Raw genomic sequence first — 22,260 nt, 5'->3', positions numbered from 1 at the left:
AGTTATTTTTATCGTTTAGTGATGATATGGTTTCAAAGTGCGATATGTATAACTTCTTATAATTTTTTTTTTCCTTTTTATATTCTTCGCTTGTATTCATTCAGACATCCTTTTGTTTTAAAAACATTAATATACCTTTCTACAAAAACGTAAATTGATACAACAGACCACATTAATTATAATTTATACTGCATGTCTTTTGCTACCTAATGGGCTGTAAACAGTGTTTCTGGAAGACAAACAAAAACTTCGTATACTTTTGCGCATTTATCACATAAAGTAACTACGTACCTACCGTTAAACCACATTAACCTTATGACTTGCAACTTTATTAATAGTAAAGAAATTAGGGTAGGCATGTTTTAATTTATTATTTATTAGGCTGATGAGTGGGCGATGGCCCTGATTATTACTAAGACAAAGTAAAATTGTAGTAAGTTATATTGTAATATTAAAATGATTTAGGAATTAAATGACTTCAATTAATAAATAAAGGTTGTTGTAATTTGGGGTAAAAAACTAAAAATTAGTTCGATGTAGCTGCGTTGGAGTACACAGACTCACAGCTTGTGTATCAGTAATTGCTGCGTTCCTCGTCTGTAAAAAAATAACAAGTTACAGTAGGAATTATTTAAAAAGTAGTCTTTTATACAAAGTTACGGCAAACCGCCGCACAACATCTTGGTACTTGGTATTTTATTTTCTTTGGAAGTTTAGTTGCATAACCATTTATTTAAAAAAAAAATCAAAATAAGTTACAATAAACGCGGTATTCGTATATTTTTTTACTTTACTAAGTACTCATGTAGGTATAGGTAAAGGTGCGGAGTGAATTTGTTCATGATGCGTGGCAGATTATGAAAACGGCATTATTAAACTATTTGGAATTTAGATGTAAACATATGGACTCCAAATATTAGTTTATTAATCAGGTGTCAAAACCTAACTTACATGTTGAAGTCCACTGTTTTCGTTTGTCGAGTTGACTTGTTGTATTGTGAGCGGCTTACCGAGAAAATGAGACATTTTGCTTTTTAGGCAACTTACAAATTTGGTAAGTACAATTGTCTGAAAGAAAAAGTTCTATGAATTTTTGGTAACCAGGAGTCATCCGTCATTGTAAATGGAAAGAAAAAACCAACTTCTGCCGGTTTAGGTATTGGTGTTATGATCGGAAAGTGTCTTAAAACGCAGAGCTTCGGATACGTCAGCGGTTCTCCGCGCCAGAACTGAACCGCGCAGTACGACGAAACTTCCTCTTCCGGCAGGCGATACCCATGCTGTAGAACCAAGACTACGTTTTATTTGCCGTATAACCACTGCCACTACAATAAGTACAGCAGGCGGGAAGTCAATAAAGCATACTCTGTATTGTAATGATGATATTAGAATACAAAGTACCTATGCTTCATTGATTTTCCGCAACTATGCGCCACTTGCCACAAAACGTTTTGTCGTTATGGAGATACGGATTTAATTGTACTTACATACAGATAAAAAATAGTGATTAGGTGTGTAAATCCTTCTTCGACATTTTTTTTGTGACTGTAACACGCATCAATGTCCGCAATACAAGTTAATATTATCATTGTTGAAAAATTATTACATATTAATATCATAGTGCGTGTAATAAGACAAGTAGGATAACTCTTTACGAACAAACGTAGCAGCGCGGCTTGTATTCAGTAGAATGACGAGTGTGTAATGGAAATGATAATAGGTACCTACAATGTCTGTACACCATAAATTTATTATATCCCTTGAGCGTTATATCGACCAAGTATACGTCATCTATATCTTACAAACCGCACCCATGCACACACATTCGCTCAATCTCGCGTTGCACTCACGTTGCATAGCAAGGGTCGACTCACGCGCAATTCATTATAGAATTGATGCGTTCGCTTGGTGTTTAAACTATGACATCAAATAGGTCTGGAGGTTTGAACAAGAGTGACTCAAATTCAGCATTTGATTTCTATTTAATAATCGCATTCCCATAATAGAAATACGTATCTTCGATACTGGTATAAGAGACTCCATTTAACGAAGGTTATTTCAGTATAGCACGAAAATAGTATGATGAACAGCTTAATTTTTTAAATTATGTTGATAATCTGTAGGTATCAACTGGAATAATAATGTGACAATTAACCACACGCTCCGAGCGAAGTTCTTATTCTCTGGCGAAATGTAAGCAATGATGCACCGAACAAGCGGGAGGTACCCTACTTGTCTTATTATGCTATATGCGAATACAATACATTCGTAGAATATCATACAATTAGTGAGTGTCGACTTACAATATTTTTCCAATGACGCCTTAAATCCTTGTAGCGTTTGAAAGATCCCGAATCGGGTAACTTATCGTATATGTCATCTATGGTGGCTTTGAAAAGGCTGAAACAAAGACTATGACAATAACAACAAAACTAATATTGGCAACATCAACCAATATGCCATGGGAAGCCTCCCTCCTCCGCATTGCGCCAGGCAGCGTGTTGGATTAAAACCTTAACCCTCTCCTTAAATCCCGTGTGGATTCTGATACTTCAGAAATTGGCGGGCATAAGTGCAACAACTGACGAAAGTTTTATAGCATTCGGATGAATAATAATGAAATGTATACGGGAGAAACATACATCCATTTTCACATATATAGTGTAGAACCTCATAATTAAATAAACGGTATCTACCCTATACATGTACATAACCGTACCGATATATATGTCTCTCTGTGGTACCGACTCTATAACGTATGAACTCTCTGGATGGATATGCTTACCTCGGCAAAACTCTAACCCATTCGCCAGGAACATAATCATCGTCCGATCTAATTATGTTAATTTTTATCGGTTTCAATTCTAGCGTTGTTGCTATCTCTGCAAAAATGTACGTACATCAACACTTTTGTTCGAATGTCGCCTCCAGAGCAACGAAAGAAAATGTGTAGCTTGATACGCTGTAGTCCGCTAAACTAAGTCAACATGTTCAAAGTACTCATTCAAGAAACGGGACATGCAAAAAGTATCAGCAGTTTGTTTTGGTTTATTGTGGACTGTCAATAATATTTGTAAAACATTTTCAAGGTGTGTAAATTTTTTAAAACATTCTTCAGGGAAAGCAAATATATGTATAGGACAAAATTTGGAACAATGATCAGACTTTTCTGAAAAATAAGATAATTATACAAGGTGACAGGTTGAACGAGGTAAATATTTAAGCGAATGAGTAGGTAGCTGATATACCCATACCGAATATATAAAAAAAACACTACCTTATTTTTAAATATTTTTCTCTAAAGAAAATACTGCCTCTAACATTTTGTACTACTCTGCGCGAGATCGAATATGCACCTTTTTTTCTTATGTTTATGATTCTTGTCACGAATTCGGATTAAATATCAGTTACTCATTAAAGTTTAAATATTTATCTCGTTCAACCTGTCACCCTGTATAAGATCTAAAATACAATTTCTTTTTTTATAAGACGGTTTCCCTTCACCCAGCACTAAATGTCTATACTATACAGGGTGCAAGGTAGTTGGAAGTTTTTTTTTACAGTGGCCGTTGAAATCCATGTTTGGTAGGGTTAACATAATAAGATTTGATAAAAACAAAACACAGATAAACCGCATTTATAAAAAAACACCCAAACAAAATCGATAGGTACATGATTTCGAATCGATATTAAACAACCCGTTTAATATTTCGCTGTTATTTGCAACCTAACACCCTGTACAATGTCTACACATATAAGCTGTAGGTAAGTACGATACACATTCAAACTTTATTGCATTGTTGAAGTACGCGGTATACCATTACTAGACACATTGTACAGTACTCCGTCTTGAGGAAAATTCGTCGTTAGGAAGTCCCTGTTGTGTATCAAGTAGCTTTGTCCTAGGATATTCCATAGTGGAGCCAGTTTCGCGGTCATTGTGTATGTGAAACACATTTGAAAGACATCTGGAGTCGTTTCCCTTATTCCATTGATCTACATACAAAATAGGAGGAGATACATTTAGCAGCAATAGAACTCCTTGTGAAAGATTTCTTCCAGGGAAATACAGGCACTTAGAACTTGTCAACGTATGTTTTAGGGATAGGTGTTCAGGTTCTTGCGATTTAAAGCTTTGAGCGGCACTGCAACTGTTATGGACAGGCGTGTAGCTTACCACCAGGGCCACGACTTGTTCGTCCCATCATCGTCAATTCTGCTCTGCTAAGCCGAAAGGCGCTATCTCTGAGATACGCTCTTTTAGTTTTTTTTATATCATTCAATAGCTATAATAATTTCGCATCTAATGGCATAATAGAAATAGCGCTATCTAACTTAAAACATTTAAAAAACATCTAAGAAGTATTTTTATATCTCAATTTTTCCTTAAATTACTAATAGGGGAAAGGTGTACGAGATGATCCTTGGAGGTAAGATGATCCTTTTCAATTGTAGCGAAACTAGTAACGTCATCTAGATATTTTCTTCGGTAAAATGTAGGCCTCAATGCGCGCCTTCATCAGTCAATTCATAATGCCGATGTGAGTGACGAGTTCATTTTTGTGGAAAAAATAAAAAATTGTGTGAGTTTGATCTTTGAGTTAAAGTTGATTAAAAGTTTAGATAACTTCCATTCTAAGCAATCAATTGCTAAGATTTTTGTGTTGGTGGCTTTATATAATGCTCTATTTACTTTTTTAATGGCTTGGTAACAGAAAACAGCATACAGGTTATTTTGCCGAACAAAAAATAAAAATGAGTAATTTGGGGCAAGATGATCATGGTTTTGGTGTACGAGATGATCCGTGGGGATCATCTTGTACTGTACATATTGTTAACGGACTATTTTTAATTTGTATGTTTTTCTTTATACGAATAAAATAGTAGAACACTGGATATCGTTTAATAACAAATATAAATGATTTTTCTTGTTTTAGACCAGGCCGCGTAATTGTAAAAGAAAAACCATTCGTGGTGGGTGGTCGGAACTAGTCGGAAGACTATGATCTAAAGAACTAGAGGCGTAAAAAGTAGGACGCCACATAGATCGGCAAGTAAATAGTTCGCACTAGGTACGCGTTATGCCATTAAAAAGACGGGCTAAAGGTAAAAAAAAATAAAGGGTCTGTCAGTTCAATGAAATATTTAGGTGAAAAAAAAACTGTTCATCAGAAGTGTCAAACAGGAAATCGAGCTCGTAAAGTACATTAAAGAAATGGAGACGAGGATGGATGTCAACTTGCCATAAAAAACAATATCGCCCACTCTTAGGTACCTGTAAGATATCAGTTAATTAGGATTATTTGTTCTCGAAGTTCCGTAACTGTTGTTTCATATACCTAGATTACATAAGTGAGGACTTTGTTAAGTCTCAAAAGTTGTTGTTTTCATTTCTTTCTACCAAAACCTAGAAATTTTCCTAAATAGAGGCAAGGTGATCCCCTGGATCATCTTAATCCATACCCTTAGGATCATCTTGGACACGCCGGTGTCCAAGACGATCCTTTAGTAAGGTTTTAAAAATATGAAAATATAATTATGAAAGAGTAAAAAATAAAACGTTTTTAGTATAAATTTTCTATCATTCAACGCTTTTACATCTGCTTTAAGCTGAATATCTTTTAAACTACCACCATTCTCCCTTAAGAGGATCATCTGGTACACCTTTCTCCTACATTTGGCGGCTTTCTTTATAATCAAAATAGCGGTATCTCACCAAAAAAGATATAGTGATACAATTTATGGATAATTTAGGTATGTCAATAAACCTATTAGTCAAAAATACGTATAAGTAAATTTTAACATCTTCAAAACGATTTATTTATGAAGGTGCGAAAATACAATTTACAAAAAGTTAATTTTCTCAAAACTTACTCCGATTAAGATAGCGCTTTTCGGCTTATCAGGGCAAAATTGGTATCATAAAAAAAACACTAATTGCCTAGTTTATTCCAAGATGTACCTACAGGGACAAGAGCAAGTCAAGTTAGACACTTTTCAACTCTATGACACCTGGGATAAGAACGACGGTCCAGAAAATTGCACATTTATTTATCATCATCAACCCATTTATACGCCAGACGAGACTCCTCTCAGGCGAGGGTTTGGCTATATTCCGCCACACTGGCCAATGGGGGTTGGGGACTGCACACGTTTCCCGAGGGTTGTAAACCTTCTTCGATGTGCATGTTTCATCACGATGTTTTCCTTCACCGAAAAGCTCAAAAGTAAATTTGAAATTAAATTTCGCACATAAATTCCGAGATACTCGTGGGTGCGAGCCCGGATTAAGCCACGGCCTCAGCTCGAGAGCCGGTAGGTCAAACCATGAGGCTACTACGGCTTTACATTTAATAATCTTTCATAACATCTATGCGATTTTGGATTCGAAGACTTAAATATTCATTGGAAATGAAATTATTTTTTCGGATCCAAATAGCGAATTTAGAGCATACAACTACAATACAATACTGTACGTGATACACCTATGCTCTCAGATCGCATATAAGTATATTCCTATTTGTTTATAAAAAAGCCGACGTTCATTACATTCATTCATTATACTAAACATATTGTACATTCTATTCGGTTCATTTCGCGATTTAAATCCAAAAAAATAGTTTCGTGTACATACATACATGCATATCGTTGTTTTATTTCCAATGTGTAACAATCGCGAAAGTGTAAGAACTGAAATATTCGTTTCTATTACCTATTTAGTATACACAATACACTTTAAAGTTTTATTATGTTACTTACTTGGCGAAGCGAGAACTTCATAAACAAAGAAGTGATTTTGTCGTAGTCGTCTCCGAATTTGTTGAAAATTATATGCACTTGTTTACAGTCATTTTTGTCAGGAGAAGCCAAAATCGAAGAATTGGAAAATATTATCATCCTGTGGTTACAATATTATTAATATATAAAATGAAAATACACTGAAGCTTCATCTGTAGGTCTGGTACGCTACCTGCATTTCAAAATTTTCCAGTGGAAATTTGTAGGAGCCGACGGATCGTGCTTGTCATCTACATTGGCTATAGCAATAATATATCCCAGTTTTACAAAATCAGGAGTTTTAACATTAAATTCGTAACTATTCTGCATTATTAATGTTTTTGCAAGTTTTCAATAAACAGTGGAATGTAGTTAGGCATCCGTATAGGTAACAGTAATGCAAAATGCACACTTTTCGCGCCATTAAAAAATAAAGTTATAATGATTTTTATAAGTACAGCCTTAATTTTTTTTAAATACAATCCTACATTGTAGGTTGCTAATTTTGTACCTAATTGTTGAATCACAAACATAAAATTGTTATTTATTACAGTAAATGCTCCTTAAAAATGTCTAATTTGGACTTACCGTACTCAATATTAATTATAGATTCGATAATAAAGCCAAGCAAATAAAATTAAAAACACAATCGCAAAGTATTTTTTTTAAATAGGCACGTATGAAAGTGAAGAAAGAAAATAATATTAGGGGTTAAAGTATGAAATTGCCGTTTTATTGCAATAGGTTCTTTGAATTTTCATAGAATCTTCATGGTTTGAGGTTTTCGAATGAAACTTTTTTCAAATGGTTTCTGTGATTTTTTTTTTTTAAATTTGAAACATTTGAATATCGACTTTCAATTGTTTTGGTTATTCAATTTAGACAAGAAAGATGGATACTGCGAAAATTCGAGTGATTTTTTAATACGAGTTCCGACGCGGAACTAATGCGGCAGAAACAGCCCGCAATATCAATGCTGCGTTTGGAGAGGGGTCTACTAATGAACGCACCGTGCGATTTTGGTTTAAACGCTTTCGTGATGGAAATTTCGACTTAAAGAACGAGCCACGAGGAAGACCGCCCACACAGGTGAATAACGATGAATTAAGAGAGATAGTGGAAGCCGATCCTAGTCAAACTACCCAGGAATTAGCGGCATGGTTTAACGTTACCTTACCCACAATATTGACTCACTTGCGTCAAATCAATAAAATAAAAAAATACGAAAAATGGGTGCCTCATGATTTGACTGATCTGCAGAAAGAAACGCGTGTTGAAACTTGTGTTGCCTTGTTGAACCGGTACAGAAATGAAGGAATATTGGATCGAATTGTAACATGTGATGAAAAGTGGATTCTTTATGATAACCGGAAAAGAAAAATGCAATGGCTGACCCCAGGTCAAATGCCACAACAGTGTCCTAAAGCAAAACTTACCAATAAAAAGGTAATGGTAACTGTTTGGTGGTCTCAGCATGGTGTTATTCACTATAGTTTTCTCCGATCTGGTCAAGCAATAACGGCAGATGTCTATTGTGCCGAACCGTGGTTCGGAAACCATGTTGACAAAACTAGCAGTAAAACAGCCCCGACTCATGAATCGATCTTCACCATTATTGCTCCACGACAACGCGAGACCTCACACAGCACGAGAAACCATTTTGACCCTTCAGGAACTGCAGTTAGAAACCATTCGTCATCCTCCGTATTCACCAGACCTTGCTCCAACGGACTACCATTTTTTTCGTGATTTGGACAATTATCTACGTGACAAGAAGTTTTCTTCCCAGGAGGCAGTACAAAATGCTTTCACACAGTTTGTGCAGTCTAGATCGTCGGAGTTCTATCGCAAAGGCATTAATAACCTTCCCATTAGATGGCAGCAATGTATAGATAATAATGGCAACTATTTTGATTAAATAAATTTGTTAAAAATTTAAAAAATAAACAATTTAGATTTTCAGTACAAATCGGCAATTTCATACTTTAACCCCTATTATAAGGAATGGTACACTTCGCTGCGCGAGAAAGCGCGCGAATTAATTGCCTACGTAGCATGCATATGCATGACTGCATTAGCATGCATGCAAAGCATGGGCGAACAGTTACCTTGCTGGACTGCCACGCAGAGGTCCCGGGTTCGATTTAGTGCCAGGAGAAATATTTGTATGGCCTATATTATTTCTTTCGTGAGTTTGGATTTAATTATCGTTAGTTTGCATTGATGCAAACGCGAAAAAATGTAAACTATAAAGGTAGACGATTAACGACTCGACGATTATCGCTGCTTACAAGTCGCCGGGTGTAATCGCTCTTAGATATTATATGCCTGTGACTTAGGTGAGCAGGTGCCCAGTCAGACGTGTTAGGTTGGAGTGAGAAGTTTGACAAAGAGGTAGATTTTGCCACTGTTCTTCAATTCGTACATGAACGGGTTCATAGGTGAACTCATTAGCAACAATATTGCTACTCCTATCACCTGGTCTTAAACTAGGGAATTCTCTGCTAATGAATATTATAGATTGTGAATGCAAATAAACGATTTATGTTATTATTAAAAGAACTTTATTTATCTACATTGACACAAATATAAGGCAACAAATTTTCAGTTAGAATTAATTGTTTTGATTTTCAAGTTGATCGCGTGCTTTACGCAATACTCCCTGAGTTTTGTGAATTTCGCGGCAAATTGCACGTTGCACGCTTCTTTTTCTCATGTTGGCAACATTTAACTGTGTTAGCGTATCTGCTAGAGTCGCCTTTGTTCTCGCCAATTTTTGCTTCAATGTTACGTTTTCTTCATATAAGGAACCTAAAAACAAAATCCGTAAATGACTCGACTTCGAAAAATCAAATGGACATAAGTTATGCAAACAAGAACCAACCCACACCTCGAGTGAAATTGAGTTACGTATTTAGGTAGAACACCAGACGTGTCCTTTACCCGCTCACAAAAGATCCTGTCAATATACCAAGCCAAAACGGAGAAAATAAAAGTCCTTCAGGGTACCAACCCTAAATAAGTAACTTTTGAATATCTAAAAAAACCATGCTGCTTAACTTCATACAACGTATTTTTTTAAATATGCTAAATGGATCCATGTCACATGTACTGAAGTACTGTAGATCTTTAGCGTTTTCATTATGAAAACTAGAATATGGTTCTCGTTAACTAAATAACAAGATACATAATGTTTTCTATTTATTGCTATTAATATAGTAGTTTCCCTATATCATTCTCAATGCTACACATAACTCACGTTGTTTGTCTCAAATAACTTACCTATTTATTTCTTCACACTATTTTTACAAAAAATTAATTATCTCGAAAGTGACATCTTGTGGGTTGGTTCTAGTTTGCATAACCATGTCCAAATGAAACTATTATACAAAAAAAATCTAGTGACACTTACGAGGTGACAAAGCAAGTGCATCACTTTGTTCCAAACTTGATAATCTATCGCTATCAATACCCTGATCAGGCGAAGTAGGTCTGTCTTCTTCAGATGGTACACCTTCAGGTATAATGGCAATTTTATTCTGAGTTTCCAAAGCCACTTTACGAGCCAATTCTATCTCTAATTGGGCATTGTTTTCCATAATCGTGTTCAACTTATCTCGAGTCTCTTCCAATTCTTTTTCAAACCGTAGTCTATCGTGTTGTGCTCGAGCTCGCTCCAGTGCCGCCTGTGACGCTTGCACGGTAGCTTCATCTGCAGCGCGTCTCAGTGAGCGCTCGGTTTCCAAATAAGTAGATTCGAATTCCTGTCTTTCAGCGCGCAACTTTTCTGTTACCTTCATGGCATCCGACAGTTGTTGTTCAACATCTTTAAACTTAGATTCAAAAGTGAGCTGGGCATTTTTCAAAAGTACGAGATCATCATTTGCTTGTGATGTTTTTAGACGTTCTTCGATTAACGCTGCTTTTAACTCGTCTTTCTCTGTTACAAGTTCTTTAATTTGGCACATAGCAAAATCTAATTTGCTATTTAAATCATTCTTTATATCTTCAAGCTCTTCAGTTCGCTTTGTTAATTCTGTGATTTCGTCAAGCATAGCAACTTCATTGGAAGGTCTGTTGTCCTCGGACCGAGATCCATAGGAAATTCGAGATCGCCGTGTACGATACTTGTTATTCTCGGAAGCAGACTCTCGAGCTGCAAGCCCGGTGTCGCAAAGGCCGACACGCGCGAGTGACACGTTCCTGTCTGGTTCCGACCAACATTCCGACTCGGATATAAGATCGGCTTGGGGAATACGCTTTCCGTAGGCGTGCCGCCTTGATCCACACATATTATCCTCACTGCACCGCATATGGTGACCAAACATCAAGGTTAAATCTTCTATCCTCATTGATTGTGATAAATCAAGGTTGCTTTCATCCATAGTGAAATCTTCAGGGGCCATCGACTCATCCAATTTCAAACCCACGGGCAAAGCCAAACTTTGTTCCAGAATACTTTCAGCCAATTTTTTCTTTTCTTCGCCAAGAACGCACCTGTAAATGATTAATTTACGTGGTGAATGAAAATAATATTAGTTAAATGTAATAAATTATGGTTACACAGTTTAAAATTTTTAAACTTACTTGTGAGATAATAGCTTGTCCAAGAAAAATGCAAGTCCTTGTAGACGACGAGTTAAAAGTTCTTGAAGATTGCTGAAGAAAAAAAAAACAAAATATGATTACTCTCGCCTTTAACACGATAGAATCTGTATTTTTAAAAAAAACGTTATTTACCCAGCGGTGTCAGGACATTGTATATTTTCTGTATTTTTTTGAAGTTCTCGGACTTTACTTTCTAGATCATTAATATGTTCATCTTTACATTTCAAAATTTCTTCGTATTTTTCCAGTTGAGAATCGCTAACTTGTGCGTATGCCAATTCATTGTCCTAAAATAATCATAAATTATTAGGCAACGTGATGATTCTTTTTTATTAGCAAACAAATTGCCGTTATAGAAAAGATCGTACCAATTTCAGCTTTTTAATTTCTTTATCTTGCTGTTGTATTTTCTTCATGCAACCCTTAATCATTTGCAGTGCTTTACGATTCTCTCTGCGCAACCTTTCAAGTTCGTCCTGTTAGGAAATATTGCAATAATAACTTAAGTAAATCTTCTAAATATTATTTGTGTAATTGTAAACTCGTACTAAATAATATATTTGTGTAAACTTACCAATTCTTCCTTGTTGACTGTTGTGCCCAAGCAATCACTGAAAAGAAACCTCAAATGTAATGAAAATGAAAAGCAAAATGACAATAAAACATCATTCACGAAACACTTACATGGCCGATTCCGATTCGGGGCATGTTTCATCCACCACTTCTTGTTTCTCTTCTGCTTTTTTTTTATCTTCAGTCTATAATACAAAGTAAATCAAATGAAGAGCTAGGTTTATGAAATATTTTAATTTTGCAAATATAATTTAGCACAATTACAATGCTTACCTGTTTCACACATTCTTCTTTCAAAGCAAAACCGTTGTTCATTGACATTTCAATACTGTCATTTGAAATTGAGCCCTTTGAAAAATAGATAATAAAGTTACAGCTGTAGAAATCCAAATTAAATAATTTATTATTGTGAAGGATAGTTCACCTGTTGCTCCAAAACGTCGATTGCTTCCGCGGCAGCTGCTAGGAGCTCTTGTTTATCTGTTAACTGCTTCCTGAGTTCCTCCATTTCCACTTGGAGTCTAACATTGTGTTCTAACAAACCCTACAAATAAAAATATTATCTCAGAAAGTTTTAAATACAGAATGTGTCCGACATAATCAAATTTTAAGAAGATGAACTAACCTGAACTGCAGGCGGCGCTCCATTCCCCAGTTTTTCTTCAAGGAAATAAATCCTTAACTTGAGATGGAAATTTTCCTTACGTAAAGAATTAAGTTGGTCTTCGTATTGCTTCATACTTATTCCACTTGCTGTGGTTACATCTGCAATATTCGACGAGCGGTTATTTTTAAATTAGGTAAACGTAATGATTTAGTTTTTGTTTGATAAGATGGTAAGTCACTTACCATGAACTTCTGATGTGGGAAGAGTCATTTCTTGGAGCTTGCGCGGGCTCGTACTGTAACAAAATGTTTTAATGGTGATAAAAAATCAATCAAAATGTAAGTCGCTTATAGATGGTCATATCCACTCAACATCAATTTTGAATGTAGGGATTAACCTATGATGGCAAAATTTTTACATTTTCAAACAATGTGGTATTTTGGTATTCAATGCGTTTTTGTCAGAAATTACTAAAAGCTTGTACGTAAAAATTATATTTTTTAATTTAATATGAACATAATTACAACCATCGCAATAGTTATGTATGGTTTCACATGGTTAACATCCTACTGTGGCCTTATTTATGGATTATTTCATACTGTGCATTTATTATACACTAAAAATTATAGCCTAAGTATATAATGATAAATTATAGCCTAAATGCGTCTAAAGTACAGATCTGCGAGTGAGATATTTATTTTCTGAACATATTTTTCTCAAGATTATTATAAATTGGTATTTCTTTAAAAAAGTCTATACTTTTTTAAAGAAATCCCAATATAATAGCTATCTACCTAATTTAAAAGACCACGTGAACTTGTATACATGTTACACTTGAGTTTATTTATTTGTTTAAGTTAAGAGTTTAAAATTCGAAGTGCTAATGTAAGATACGATACGGTTTTCTATCAGTGTTACATTTGATTAAAATTAAAACTCCTAAATATCAATACGTTTACACTCTATAAACCGATCTATACCTAAGTATTCTTAAAATTTACATATTATAGATAGGTATGTGCTTAATTTCATCGCCGTAAGGGTCAGGTGACAAAATCAAACGTTTAAAACCAAACATTAGTATACAAATATTCATCTGATTACATAATACTTAAAACATTAATGAATCAAGGTGTTTCTATTCACTTTTAACATTCACATTCTACCTACAGTTGCCTCTGCGTGATTTATAAAACTATTCTATGAACACATTAGTAAAATAGGTGGCACTTACCTAAACGCAGAAGTTACATTATTTCCGTGTTTAGAACCGTGCATTCGAGGTAGCGTTGCCATTTTACAATAGAATAAAAGTACACAACACTACAAAATTAATTACACATACATATCAAAAACAAGTAACAAAAGTACAAGATCAAAAGAGCACTGCTCCGTAGGTACTGACTTCACGTTGCACTGCACACGAGACTATTGATAACGACAATTTATTTGTTTCACTTGTATATCATTGACAGATTAGCTGGGTAATTAGTTAATAAATAAACAGTAGTTCTATAACAATACGCTTAAGTAAAAACTAAAACGGAGTAAACAAACACCACCACAATTAGTGAATGACGTCGCAAACTGATTCGGTTTCCACGAGATGAGCGATACTGAATATAGGACGGGAGTTCGGTGGGAATCGGGAGCGTTCGTCACTCAGTCGCGCACTTCGGGTTGGGGAATATTGACACTCTATGCAGAAGACTATAAGGCACAGGGAATCATTCAATAGGGAAAGGGTGCCGGCGGCACGGGGATACTATACGTAGAGACGGATGCTGTTCGCTGCACAATACACCGAAATAGATGATGTGGCGCCATTAGTTACTGTTCCAAATTTTCGATTTATGTGTTACATCCTGCACTGCACGCAGGTTAGCTTAACGAACTGTAGTCAAAATTGTCTAATTTTAAAAGGGAGAGTTAAAAATAGCACGTTCACAACAGGAAAACTACTTGATTTTGGATTTTGATATAGTAACGATAAATGAGGGACTTACGCACTATAGCCTAAACATCTACACTTACAGACGGCCCATGCAGTGGTACGTATATGGATTATCTTTGATGATGAAGATGGTGAAAATACGCTCGGAATCGGAACCCTTGTCCGATAAAGTATAAAGTAATTTTCAATGATCTCAACTTCAAAAGCTTAAGAATAACCAGTCAAGAGCTCAACACACTCGATACTTCAACCTACAACATGATTATTTTTGCCCGCGCCCTGTGCGCTGTGCTTTGTTGCGCGGCTTTATTCTTTTGATAATTTCCATTCAAAGAAATAATCACATAATAGAGACAAATTTCTATATTACATTGATATCTCCGAAGTTCTCGCTACGCAGCCGGACATCGCTCGGCCAGTTTTCCTTTCAAAGAAGTATACTTTACTGTAGAGAAACTATGTTACATACTGTATTGCCGGTGACGGCTCTAGCTGCTGACGACAGTCGCGTCAGTGATAGGAACGGAAGCGAAACGCGCAACGCGCCTATAACGCTCTTATTGCAGCTTGTTCTGACTGCCTCAAGCAGATTCCGCGTCAATGAGTGTGGTGACTTTCTAATAGAATAAAAGATTAATTCCTGATTGACGAATCAATACTCAATAAATCTACGCACCAGTAAAGCTACTGAAGTTGAAACTATGAAGTTTTGACTATAGATTTAAGATACAAGCACCAAAAGAGAAAGGAATAAACCACATTCACCTCATTCATCAAGAGAACACAAAATGAGATGAGAGACTTACCAATAAAAAATCATTTTATGGTTTTGTGAAAATCGACGTGTCTAAAGGTAGTTTTCTACGGCGAGGCGTAATGAGGATTGAAATTTGTATGGCAAAATTTCAATTCTCTCCTAACGCATCTTCGGTGGAAATGGTCTGGATTGACGAGGATGTGCGAGGCGAGATTGAAATATTTGTTGATGTAATATTGAACCGTATTGCTGCCTTCACAGAGTATTATACTCTTTAACGGAAACAAGATTCCCTCGCGCGATCTCTCGAGTGCCCGGACGGTCTAGCACGGGCTTGCGATGGCCATTAATATCACTCGTGAGATTGTGGGGTACGTACAGTCAAGAGCACGTCAATCTCGGCACTATGTACTTTGGACCGTGCTTATCGTAAGCGGCATAGAATTGGATTTAAATCTTAAGTGACAAGCTTGACATGCTCTTGACCTTGTAGGATTTGCGATTTAAAAAATATGGGTTCATCTGATTTTTTCCGTTCACATATTTAATAATAATAATTTACGGGACATGTTAATTCAGCCGCGTATTTATCGGTATATGCTCGAACGAGCACGAGGCAATTTTTGGTGGAAATAAGCCGGCGAGATTTCTATTTTCGCCTCGTCTCGTCTCGTCTCGCCGCGCCGGTGGAAAATTACCATTAGGGCGCTCCCTCACCTCGAAAATTTGCCTGTACGTGGGGCGCACTATAAATTTCCGGAATGAATAAGAAAAAATAGTATAAATGGTCAGAAATGAATTTATTGTTTCTCAAAATATTCTCCGTTAGCGTTAATGCACTTTTTCATACGAATGAACCAATTTTGAAAACATTTATGCCACTCGTCCGTGACAATCTCTGAAACAGTGTTGGGCAAAATTTTATTGTTCAGTCAATTAAAGATTGGCAATTAATTAATTGTCAATTGCGGGAACAGCAATTAACAATTAATTAATTGTTAATTGCTGTTCTCGCAACTAACAATTAATCAAATTTTTAATCGCGTATATGTACAATTAACAATTAATCAATTTTCAGTCTTTACACTGTTTTTGATTAACAATTAAAACTGACAATTATGATAAATTTATAGGGCACATAAAAGTATTGAAATAAATATGTATGTAGCAAGTAAAAGACTAATATATCACTGTATCCGTGGTCGAATATAGCATGGGCAATATAGTATTTTGGGGGTGCTCTCGTAACGAATATGAGCACATCCAAATACCTCGAAAATGATACCCATATTGCATTTTTTTGAAAAGTCGTGTCCGCCATCTTGGATTTAGAAATGAGTGCCATATTCGCAATGAGCACCCCCAAATACTTAAAAATGATACCTATATTGCATTTATTTGAAAAGTCGTGTCCGCTATCTTCGATTTAGAAATAAATACTATATTCGTAATGAGCACCCCCCAATACCTCGAAAACGATACCCAACTTGCCAATATTTGGAAAATCTTGCCCGCCGTCTTGGATTTTGAAATGAGTACCATATTCGTAATGACACTTTTATTCGGTAGTTTCGGTTTTAATTGTTAGTTTCAATTATTTCTTAGGATAATTTTTTAAAATTAATTGCCAATAATTTAATTACAATTAAAATAAATTCAATTAAAATCAATTGCAATTAAAATTAATTGCGACGTTGCAATTGATTGTAATTGCAATTATATTTTTAGTTATTATAGATTAACGCCCAACACGGCTCTGAACCATTTTTTTCATACTCTTCGACAGCCTCTTCAGGTGATGAAAATCGTTGACCGCGTAACTGGTTGCTAATTTTTGGAAATAAATAAATGTCACAAAATGCCAGAACGGGACTGTACGCGGGATGGCTCATAAGGTCAACGTTGTTCACCTTCAAAAATTCATTTGTCCGTCTTGCCGTGTGAGAACTGGCATTATCGTGGTGCAAGATGATACGGCGTTTACAGTTATTTTTACGGAGTTTGTCAATAACTTCCGGCAAACAAATAGTCTTGTACCAATCACTATTCACGGTAGAACGATTCTCCAAAACAACAGTAGCCACGTGTCTACGTGGCTACTGTTGTTTTGGAAATAATGTTGTAAATTTTTTTTAATAAAACTAGACAGTTTTATTAAAAAAAGAAGCAATCATCCACTTAGAGACACTTTGGACGCGAGCCACTTTGGTTGGTCTCGGCTCATCTCAAAAGACCCATACGTTCGATTGCTGCTTTGTTTTGGTATCATAACTGTAAATCCATGTTTCGTCACCTGTTACTACGTCCCACACCAAATTTAACGCCCCTTCGTTGAATCTGAAAGCATGGCATTGCACCAAGTGACGCGATCCGTTTTTTGAGCCTCAGTCAAATTGTGTGGGATCCACAGAGAGCACAGCTTTTTCACACCCAAATGTTTGTGTACTATTGATTGTATTTGAATCATGCCTTTGCCTAAAGATGCCCGATTCTCATGGTATGTCACATGCCTGTCTGATTTGATCATACGGCGCACAGCATCGATGCTTTTGTTGTTCACAGCAGTGGACGGGCGACCATCGCGAAATTCGTCACTGAGATTCACACGACCGCGTTTGAATTCTGCAAACCAGCTATAAATAGTCGTCTTGCATGGTGCTTCATCGCCAAAAGCAGTTTGAAGCCGACCGAAGCTCCGCTGAGCTATTTAATTACACTAAGAGTCGTATTCCAGAACTCTACTCAATACGGAAGTCAGGACTTGAGTATTGCAGTGAGCACTGAAAATCATACTCAAGTCCTTGGCCATTGGCAAGCCATTAGGGTCGTATTTCCAGTGCTCGAAATCATACTCAAGTCCTGACTTGAGCATTGAGTAGAGTTCTGGAATACGACCCTTAAAGTCATAGAAAAACATAATTATACGAGAATTTTCACGAGTTGAATCTATCACCATAGATTCAACTACAAAAGATTCAACAAGGTACACAACCAATTTCTGAAATGACGCCACAATGTAAAAACAAGTGACAGTCAGATGCAACTGTATTCTACAGCCAAAGAGTTCCATTTTCAAATATTGTAATTACTTTTTAAATATTGTTTATGTAAGTGGCCAGTTCCGGAAACTTATAATGCCCTATGTTACATTCAAGATTCGTTTTCGAGCATTACATTACAAACTACCTCCCCCACCGGCGAGCGTTCGCCTGTAATGTAACATTTAAGATTCGTTTTTGAGCATTACATTACAAACTGTCTCATTAACCGACGGGCATTCGTCTGTAATATAACATCCAAGATTCGATTAGGCTGCAATTCCACCAGAGATGTGCGAGGAAGCAAGGCGTGGCACTCTGTATATTCGCTATTCTCACATTCGGTGTTCTCAGTCAAATTACCGTAGCCATTGTTTTTTCTCGCTTAATATACCCGATAATATTGAAATATGAACAACATTAAGCTTAACTACCAATATTTCTAAATGGCATTACAATAGACAAAGTAGTTTTCGAGTTATTAAGAAACAAATATTTTATGGAAACAGTAATTAGATCTAATCACCGTAGCCATGGATACGGTAATTAGAAAGTACAAACAATTTTAAGAAAACATAACAACAAAAATTATAACAAAGAACTACTAACAACAAATGGATACAGTATGGAAACAATGGATACTGTAATAAGATCTAATTTTCGTAGCCATGGATAGGGTAATTAGAAAGTTCAAAAATTTTTAAGAAAACGTAACAACAAAAATTATAATAACAAACAACTAACAACATATAAATAACTTTGATTTTAATTTTCTTCACTTTTTGTTATGAATAACACCGATATAAAACATTTTTTTAACCTTTAAGGTTCTGTATCGGCAGAAATAATCAAAATATAAATTATTACACTGTTTTTGTAACAGCTGTGAATAATCATAAGAAAGAATTGGAATCATTTTTAATTATTACAACTAACCAAATATTAAATAACCTACTTTGAATTTAAAAAAATCTTGAATGGTTCTTGTATCAATAGACATAAACAAAATGTAGCAAAAGATATAAATTTAAAAAATTAACTGTGGTAATTAGGCTGAAAATACCAAAATGGCTATGGTAATTAGGCTGAGAACACCATAATGTGAGAATAGCAGATATCTGTATATCATCCAGTCTTGCCATTGTTGACTTAATTGACATTGCATATTTCAAGTAAGTTGATATTAAATTCACATAGCAGATGTAACAAATTTTTTGAGGAATGTCCTCCTTGGGTTCGATTTTACTGCCTAAATGATACAATGCATATCAGAATATTATAGAATGTACCCATTTAATAACAAACATTCTTATTCATACGTTGTGTAATATTGATCTGCTATTTGGATCATTTGTAATTTATTAAGATAACACTAAAGTAAAAAGAAGGCACAATACCTAAGTAGATTGATTGGTCTTCCAATGGAAATTGTCTTCAGTGTTTCACATGCTCAATTTACATAATTTTAACACTTCAAAATATTCTGTAATCCTTACGTAATGGACAAAATACATAAGTATGTCAACAGGAAAACTTAACATAGGTACTATATCAACAACAAGTACAATACTTATAGTGACTTTAAAACAATATCCTCAATGCACAACTATAGAAGAAAAAAATCAATAACAGCATAGTATAAATTTATATATTGTTACAATCACTAGTATTTACTGCAATAATTTCAATAGCTACAAAGTACAAAGTCATATATTAAATAGGTGGCAATTTAATGTATCTGTTTAAGAAATAAATTGGTGTGTATAAATAAATTTTATTAGGTACTAAAATGTTCATAGGCAAGGCCATTTTCCTAAGTGCCTTCTTAGTGACTAAGGGTCGTATTCTAGAACTCGATTCAATGCTCAAGTCATGATTGCACTGGCAACACAAGCACTGGAAATACGACCCTAATGGCAGAGACTTAAGTATGATTTTGAGTGCTTTAAACCATACTCAAATCCTGACTTGAGTATTGCAGTGAGCACTGAAAATCATACTCAAGTCCATGCCATTAGGATCGTATTTCCAGTGCTTGAAATCATACTCAAGTCTGCACAAGTCCCGACTTGAGCATTGAGTAAAGTTCTGGAATACGACCCTGAATGCCTAATTTATTGCATATGTGGATGTTTACAGAATGTACGACATAAGTATGCGAAGATTATTGTACAGTATTATCGCCTCTTGACACACTTTCATATACTGCTATTACTGCTCCATTTGTCGGACTTAATTTTTTTTTTAAATCAATGACTTCAAATCATTTCAATACCATAGCATTGAAAAGTTGATGATAATGTCTAATGTCTCTTTAATAAGTACCTTACACGTTCTGATTGTTTGTTAAATTATAATAATGAAATGCTCGGCCTGCCAGATAGAAAGAAATAAAATATAACTCACATTATACCGTTGCTTTCGACTCCCAACTCCGCCATTTTAGACTTTCAGGCTGCTTGATTTTATTATATAACTAATTACTGAATTGTAAGCTTCTACACATAAAAGAACTAAAATTATAATCAATCTCTTTGTCGGTCGTTGAAACGTCTACAGTCGGTTATTATTTGAAATTTTGGAGGTTTCAATTGACAATGTCAAAAACAACATTTTTGTTTAGTGACGTCGATCGATATCGATAATCTATACCTTAGAGGATGGAAAAAAAGTCTAAGATCTATACAACAAATGATTTCATAATCAACGAAACAGAAATTAGTATAATTTTATTATATTTTTGTGAAGTAGCCAGTAGTTGTTTATATATTGCATTTCGCGACACACGACTTAACTTATGTACTGCTATTGATTGAATATTCTAAAAAAAGTAATTTTCGATTCGTTTATGCTTGGTGGCACTGCGTTATTATTCTAAGGGTGGCACTATCAAAAAAAACCTACTGTCACCTGTCAGTCAGATGTCATGTTGAAAAGTAAGGTTATGTTGCACCCATAGAGGGCATTATAAAATATTCCGATTTAAATTTCTTAAAGAAAATTACACCAGTTTAGAACCTTTTTGTGTAATAAACTATGGCATTAACAGCCAATATTCGGTCGTTAATACAAAGAATCGTTTTATCAGATGTTAGAACGTGTGCAAGATTCTACAGTGAGCAAGCAGAAGGGACCGCAGACGTTGAGAAAGCTATAGATCCAACAAAGGATAGAACTAAAGTAATACCTGTAGAAACTAGTATCAGGTATTTGAATAGCAAAGCGTATCAGCAGACATACGGCGAAAAAGTTGTATGGTCGTCTTACCGTCGTAATCACAAAGGCGGTTTTGCACCTCGGAAAACAAGGCAGTCTTGTGTCAGAAACGGAATTATTTCGACAGGAAATCCATGCCCTATTTGCCGAGATGAATATTTGGTGCTGGACCACAGAAATACAAAGTTACTTGAACAATTCATTTCAAAATACACTGGCCAAGTTTGTATCATACCTACTTTGTTCTTGATATGTAGTTTTTACCACAGTGAGACTTAATCACTAATTACAGACAGTGGTTATTACAATACATATTATAGCAGCAGTGCCATTCATGGTCTTTCATAACACAAAATAGTTTAATAATGTATTAAATGTTGTTTAATATTTTGAAGCTGTTGACTTACTTTAGAGTTTAGAATGAATCATTAATTAAAAAAATGCTTTTTTTCTAGATATTGGATGCTTTTGATACTGGACTTTGCCAAAAGAAACAGAAAGAGCTACTAGTGGCTATAGAACGAGCTTGGGACCAGGGTCTGCTTACCTATGATGTACCATTCAGATATTATGATTACTCCTTATACTCTAAATAAAATAGTAACTAAAAATACATGTTTAAATTTATTAGTTTAATAAAAAAAATGTGGGTATAGTAGAATAATAAAATGTATTTGTTTCATTGCACAATATTTTTCAGCAAATACAATGTATTTTATTTATGGCACTA

General features: G+C 35.3%; 3 protein-coding genes across 3 annotated transcripts; 1 reads left to right on the top strand and 2 right to left on the bottom strand.

The window, feature by feature from the left end:
• Positions 1-442: 442 nt before the first annotated feature.
• LOC113237095 (uncharacterized protein C18orf63-like) lies at positions 443-7,107 on the bottom strand. The gene is made up of 8 exons (XM_026473364.1): positions 6,971-7,107; positions 6,760-6,898; positions 3,819-3,996; positions 2,786-2,882; positions 2,304-2,400; positions 1,143-1,280; positions 952-1,068; positions 443-597 (listed from the first exon to the last, which is right to left on the bottom strand). Exons 1-8 carry the CDS (start codon positions 7,105-7,107, stop codon positions 520-522), a joined length of 981 nt encoding a protein of 326 aa, XP_026329149.1. The 3' UTR covers positions 443-519.
• A 2,284-nt stretch (positions 7,108-9,391) lies between these two features.
• Positions 9,392-20,801, bottom strand: LOC113233338 (centrosomin-like). The gene is made up of 12 exons (XM_026468444.1): positions 20,721-20,801; positions 12,808-12,860; positions 12,584-12,723; positions 12,383-12,502; positions 12,232-12,306; positions 12,070-12,143; positions 11,960-11,996; positions 11,754-11,861; positions 11,518-11,672; positions 11,365-11,436; positions 10,190-11,274; positions 9,392-9,588 (listed from the first exon to the last, which is right to left on the bottom strand). The coding sequence occupies exons 1-12, from the start codon at positions 20,753-20,755 to the stop codon at positions 9,392-9,394; spliced, it is 2,151 nt and encodes a 716-aa protein (XP_026324229.1). The 5' UTR covers positions 20,756-20,801.
• A 261-nt stretch (positions 20,802-21,062) lies between these two features.
• Positions 21,063-22,141, top strand: LOC113233104 (28S ribosomal protein S18b, mitochondrial). Its single transcript, XM_026468090.1, has 2 exons — positions 21,063-21,752; positions 21,986-22,141. The coding sequence occupies exons 1-2, from the start codon at positions 21,351-21,353 to the stop codon at positions 22,124-22,126; spliced, it is 543 nt and encodes a 180-aa protein (XP_026323875.1). The 5' UTR covers positions 21,063-21,350; the 3' UTR covers positions 22,127-22,141.
• The last annotated feature ends 119 nt before the right edge of the window (positions 22,142-22,260 follow it).

This window comes from Hyposmocoma kahamanoa, unplaced genomic scaffold (assembly GCF_003589595.1).
Source record: "Hyposmocoma kahamanoa isolate Upper Pololo Valley unplaced genomic scaffold, ASM358959v1 102, whole genome shotgun sequence".
Taxonomy (NCBI): Eukaryota; Metazoa; Arthropoda; class Insecta; order Lepidoptera; family Cosmopterigidae; genus Hyposmocoma; species Hyposmocoma kahamanoa.
The sequence above is the reverse complement of the archived record's forward strand: the minus strand, read 5'-3'. Positions and strand labels throughout refer to the sequence as shown.